Source organism: Eptesicus fuscus, chromosome 24, assembly GCF_027574615.1.
Source record: "Eptesicus fuscus isolate TK198812 chromosome 24, DD_ASM_mEF_20220401, whole genome shotgun sequence".
Lineage (NCBI taxonomy): Eukaryota > Metazoa > Chordata > Mammalia > Chiroptera > Vespertilionidae > Eptesicus > Eptesicus fuscus.
In genome coordinates, this window is record NC_072496.1 from 12,130,745 (window position 1) to 12,136,656 (window position 5,912).

A 5,912-nucleotide genomic window follows, 5' to 3' on the forward strand; every position below is an offset into this window, starting at 1 on the left:
CAGAAAGTGCAAATGGATACAGGAAGGACTAAGCAACGTTCTTTTTAGAGATGAAGAGTGTGTGCTTCACAAAACTGGCATTCTTACATGTCACGCAGACATTGTAAACTACTTACCACTGAAATCTAAGTGGTGTTCCTTTCCATAACGAGGCACACGGCTTTCCTCTGCAGTAATAATTGCAGATTTCACCCTCCAAGTCAAACTTGGAGCTCCAACTACTGGCAGCTCACCCTGAGAATACCGTAAACTAGTTCCAATTGTCTTTTAACCGCTCGTGTAAAGCAGGGAGATGTGCAGCCTAGTCAATACCATGCCGTTAACTTTATTGTCTGCTTGGACGCTGGATGGAAAAACCACGCGAATATTCCACTGATCGGTTCTAATAATGTTATCGGAAATCGAAGCATTTTGTTGTGGAGGTTATCAAGCTATTTGGCCTTACCAATCAAACCATTTAAAAGCTGCTACAGCAGAGATGATTTTTGAAGAATGAACAAATCAAACTTAATTCAAGGAAACCGCTTTCTCCTCCCCCCTTCCCTCCCTTCCCTTTTTGCCGGTTAAGTGTTCTGGTAAATTCTAAGCCCACTGGGAATGACTCATGAGGAACTCCTGCCTCCTTGCATGAATCCTAAACGGGAATGATGCTGGTGCATTGCAGCAGCGAGGTCTCGGTATGTCCCTGTTCTGCAAAGAGGACTGCCGAGCTTCATAAGGCTGAGCCCCGCCGACAGACCCAGTCACGTGTCCATCGGCGAACAAAACGCACACCCAGCCAGAGCACTGTCTGATCAGTCACTTGCTCCTGTTCTGTCCCCAACGTGTTCCCAGCTGCAGGAGGTCACATCCCCTGCCCCCTACTGTCATTGTGCCTCCTGTTCACTGCGTCCCTCCGCTAATTAAATGGGGTGACAGAGGAACAGGAGAGGGTCTCCCTGGGGAGGAGAAATATTAATTCGAAATAAAGGCGATAGCCCTGTGTTCGCAGCGAGCGGCCTTTCCCTGCGGGGGCTCTTCCCCACCCCCTTTGGGGTCTGGAGCACGCACGCGGGGGAGGGGAGGGAAGCGCGGGCTCCCCCGCCGGGCCTGCAGCCAACTTCGCAGGCACAGCCCTTGACCCCGCCAGGCCGCCAGGCCTCGGCCAAGGTCGCCGGCGAGGGCTCCCGGTGAGGTCCCGGTCTGCACCCACACCAGCCGCGACCGGCCACAGCGTTCCGCCCGAGGGCGCACGAAGCCCGCGCCGCAGACGTCAGCAGCGTCCTCGCTTCCAGACCCTTCGGGCGAACGTGACCGCCGGGGGCTGGCGCTAGCCCCGCCCCCTGGCCCGTCCGCAGGCGACCAATCAGCGCCCCATGGAGGCGGGGCTGACGTCGTGAGCCCCGCCCCCGATCCTCCGCCTGTTATAAATACAGCTGCTGGCTCGCCCGCGGCCAGCAGCGGCGGCCCGGGCGGCAGGACTATAATGCAAAGTGCCATGTTCCTGGCCGTCCATCACGACTGCGGATCCATGGACAAGAGCTCTGGCAGCAGCCCTAAGAGCGAGGAGAAGCGGGAGAAAATGAAGCGGACCTTGTGAGTACCGCCTTCTTCCCCCTCGCCCCCAGCTCTCCGGGTTGGCTGCAGGCGCGGTGCCTAGAGGCTCGGCTTTGACAATAGGAAACTATGTAGGCTGCGTCTCTGCAGGGGGAAAAAAAAAAAAACTAATGTGCAAAACTTTAACTGGCTAAGTAAGGTTAAATCGGTGTGGTCTGCGTTTTGATGCGTGAGCGAAGGGCTCTCGGGTAGAGTTGAGGAATTGAAGAAATTTCTTGATTCCAAGGCGGTGGGAGAGGCGGGTGAGAAATTGGGGGTTGGCTTTTTGTCCCCCTGCGTCTAAGCGTATCCCCTTCATTCGTATGTTGCGTTTTAAGTTCTGAGCAGCTTACATAGCTGCAGGCATGGAGATATTTTTGCTGCTCTGAATATGTTCTTTTTAAATCCACTTCTTTTTTTCGTTTTTAACTTCGTAATTTAGGGGATCATCTGCTTCAGATGAGTGTTGTAGCAGGGGGTGGGAAGGTCGGTCACACACCCCTCACCGTACCCAGCTATGGCTGGTCCAGAGCCTTCTCCTCTGAGGGCAGAAGGGACATGAGCGTTACTGGCTCAAGCCAGTTCCACTGGCATTTCAAGTGTGAAATGTCTAGGGATTATAATTAATGCTGCAGAAAAACTGCTGCCTTTTGAACTATGCAAACTAAATTTATTAAACTATCCTAGTAATTTAGGTAGTCCTTCCCTTAAATACAAAACTAATAGTTATGTTCAGATGGATGAAAGAACTAATTGTGCTCAACACAGAAGCAGGGATTAAATGAGTAAGGCACTTAAAAGAGTTCTTGTTTTGTCTCGGTTCAGTTTGTCTATATTTCCTGGGAGGCTTTAGTAAAAACGCCATCAGCTACAGTAGCAATTACAACTGTTGCCACTTTAGTGAATCTTTTCCTTCTTCCTTTTCAGGTTAAAAGATTGGAAGGCTCGTTTGAGCTACTTCTTGCAACACTCCTCCTCTCCTGAGAAGTCCAAAACTGGCAAGAAGAGCAAACAGCAAAACTTCATCAGGTGAGTTGGAAGTCTTGTTCTCTTGGCAAAGCTGGTGAGCTGTCTGCCGCACTGGAACGGGGAGCGGGGTTCTGAGGTGCTTAAGCTCACCTGCACATCTTCTCTTGCAGGCCTTCTCCCGAGGAGGCACAGCTGTGGTCAGAAGCCTTCGATGAGCTGCTCGCCAGCAAATGTAAGTTAGCCACTTGAATGTAATCCATCTCAAGCATCCCCAGAGTCTAGAGAGGTTGTGTCCACACGACAGGACAGCAGCCTGCCTGCAGCCATCCCTCTTGACAAACACTGCCACACGAGGCCCATTTTCCCCTTTATTCCCCAGTGCTGAACCATGGAAGTACATGGTTGATCCATTCCAGGTGGGGGGTGAAAATTAACCTAAATAATTTACAGTGGCAGTTGCTCTTTGTTAAGGTTGACTCAGCTTTTCCATTGCATACGCTGTTTGCAAGAGGCATGGTTCCCAGAGCATTTAGGGCTCCCTATAAATATTTGCATTGACAGCAAAGTCCAGAATTTATATCTTTGGAGCAGTGTGCCAACTTAAGCATTTTGCCTACTGGCATCTTAAGTCTTTAAAGAGCTAAATTCTGAGGATTACAAGTTTGAGTGAAATCTAAGATAGTGCTCTAATATAGAAATAATAACATATGGGTACAGGGGACTGAGAGTCCTAGGGAAAAAAATATAAGGGATTATTTGGTCACTTAATTCACACTCTGCATGCCTTCCCTTCAGATGGTCTTGCTGCGTTCAGGGCTTTTTTGAAATCGGAATTCTGTGAAGAAAATATTGAATTCTGGCTGGCCTGTGAAGACTTCAAAAAAACCAAGTCACCCCAAAAGCTGTCCTCAAAAGCAAAGAAAATATATACTGACTTCATAGAAAAAGAAGCCCCCAAAGAGGTAAGGAAAAGAAAGATACTCATTTTAAGCATATTTCAAGCATTCTTAGCACCAAAATGAAACCAAAGACTTGAAGAGAAATCTTAAATTAAAAGGGGTGGGCGCAATGTGTTTCCTCTAATCCAAGCTTTGAATTACATTTCTTCAGTGGCTAGACTGGAGAAGCTAATCAAACATTACAGTTTGGGGGGTTTTGTTTGTTTTCAAACATTAAATAGGTTCAAATCTCTTAACTCTGAATATGGAATAAACCACTCTTCTTTGTTGTATTTCAGATAAACATAGACTTTCAAACCAAAACGCTCATTGCCCAGAACATCCAAGAGGCTACAAGTGGCTGCTTTGCGACAGCCCAGAAGAGGGTGTACAGCCTGATGGAGAACAACTCCTATCCCCGCTTCTTGGAGTCGGCATTCTACCAGGATTTGTGTAAAAAGCCCCAGATCGCCGCGGAGGCCCATGCTACATGAGATGAAAACGAGCCCCAGCGTGGAGGACTTTTCATTTTGTTCCTAAGGGGGAAAGGCTGTGACCTTCCCCAAAGGACTGACCTTGAATTCAGGCTGGGTGTTGGGGAGACGTCACTCAGAACTGTTGATTCAGAGTTGGGGAGCGCACTGGGAAGCTGGCAGCCCCCAGGAGAGGCTTGTACCGGGGTGGCCTCCGTGACTGTGACTGTACAGCACACGGGGAGCGCGTGGTCCGATCCGGGGGTGTCTCCCGCTGGAAGGGCAGGAACCTGGGATGGAAAGAGAACGATGAAATACTATTGGTCCAAAAGCATTTTTGAAATCAATGGGTCTGGGATCCTGTGGCCTTAGGTAGCTGGCTGTACATCTTTCCCAAGGTCGGTCCATGTGCGACACAGTGGTTTTAGTTTTAGTCTGTTTTTGTACTAAGTAATGTTAACGTGTTTACTACGTGCAAGCATATCGAAGTGCTCGTGACTGCAGATCTTCAGTCCCGTGGTCTCGGGACCCTGAAGCTGAAGTCTGTGTTTTTACTGCCCCTCGGTGTGTCCCAGAGTGAGTGCTATTGTGTAGGAAATAGTGTCCGTTGTGAGTGCCAAAACATGTCCTGAAGGCAGCTAACCTTTGAAGTGGTCTTTGCATACTTTTAATAAATTTATTTTGATAAATAATGTCATTGACTATTGGGTCCAGATGTGGGTGTTTTGTTGTTGTTGGGTTGGTAACGGGAAATATGGCAGAATCAAGGGCACACATCTCCTTTCTGGCAAAGACGACGTATCAGAGTGGGTGTTTCTCCGAATAGCTGGGAAAAATGGCCCCATCTCTACAAGGTTTACGTAAGTCAGAAACTATATGATCACATCCCCAGAGTCACCCTGGGATCAAGCTTTCTAATGTAATCTCGCAAAAATCAAGCTTTTAATAATGAAAACAAAAGAACATGGACCCCAAGTCCTGTTTGTGTGGTTCTGTTCAAGACCGGCTAAGTGGGAGACCAAAAATAATGTCATGGAGACGGCAGGCCAAAACCATTCATGTAACTAAGCTTCTCAAATGAACAGAGACGGACGCTAAGCCAGGTGAATGCAGGCCAGCCCCTTTGATCGCCCTCAGTTCCGAGTTCCCCTACAGAGCGCTGGCCTGAGCTTCCAAAATACACACCTGAGGTGGGCCTCCATGACAGGTCAGGAGAAAGAATTCTGATTGCCCTGCCTGCGTTGAGCCAAGAAAAAAATGTGAGAGGGAGGGGGGCGGTGAAGCAAGGCAGAAATAAAGGGGGGATGGGATAAAAAGTAAAAAAAGGGAGCCCTCCTCCTGGATTCGGAAACCTGAGCCCAAGGAATGATGCCTGGGCTCTGGGACCCTGGGAGTCCCGTCTCCTCGATTGACACATTCCTGCCTATTCCACTGGTCCTGGGAGGGAGTGACATTGTAAAGCACTTTTTTTAAAAGAAAAACAGACCTCGTCATTTAAATTTTTTTTTTTTTTAGACATTCTTACTCTTCCCACAGAGTTCATGGTTTTTGGTTTTTGGTTTTTATTGATTTTTAGTGAGAGAGGGTGAGGGAGGGAGAGAAACATCAATCAATCTGTGCACCCCCTACCGGGGATCAAGCCCGAAACCTGGGCATATGGCCTGACCTGGAATCCAACCGGCAACCTTTAGATGCAAAGGATGATGCCCGACCAACTGAGCCACACTGGCCAGGGCTTGTCCTTTAAATTCAGTTTTCACTGTGCTTGAGCGGATTTCACCTGAATCAGACTCTGGCACCCACAGGCACAAGCTCCGTGCCGGACATCGCCTCACTCATTCCTGAGCCACCAGCAGGCCAGAATAACATATCAATAGGTGCTCCATGAATAGTGACAGGGTCACTGAAAGGAATATTTCTTTGGAGAATAAATATGTCAGGTCTGCACAACCCTGAA

General features: G+C 48.6%; 1 protein-coding gene across 1 annotated transcript; it reads left to right on the plus strand.

Moving 5' to 3' along the window:
• The first annotated feature begins 1,445 nt into the window (after positions 1-1,445).
• RGS2 (regulator of G protein signaling 2) lies at positions 1,446-4,652 on the plus strand. The gene is made up of 5 exons (XM_008149833.3): positions 1,446-1,575; positions 2,503-2,604; positions 2,715-2,776; positions 3,340-3,506; positions 3,782-4,652. Exons 1-5 carry the CDS (start codon positions 1,466-1,468, stop codon positions 3,974-3,976), a joined length of 636 nt encoding a protein of 211 aa, XP_008148055.2. The 5' UTR covers positions 1,446-1,465; the 3' UTR covers positions 3,977-4,652.
• Positions 4,653-5,912: the final 1,260 nt, after the last annotated feature.

Coding starts and splice junctions, on each gene's coding strand:
- RGS2 (XM_008149833.3), top strand. CDS start 1,466: ATGCAAAGTGCCATGTTCCTGGCCGTCCATCACGACTGCGGATCCATG. Junction 1,576..2,502: donor GAGAAAATGAAGCGGACCTT/GTGAGTACCGCC, acceptor CTTCCTTTTCAG/GTTAAAAGATTGGAAGGCTC. Junction 3,507..3,781: donor AAAAAGAAGCCCCCAAAGAG/GTAAGGAAAAGA, acceptor GTTGTATTTCAG/ATAAACATAGACTTTCAAAC.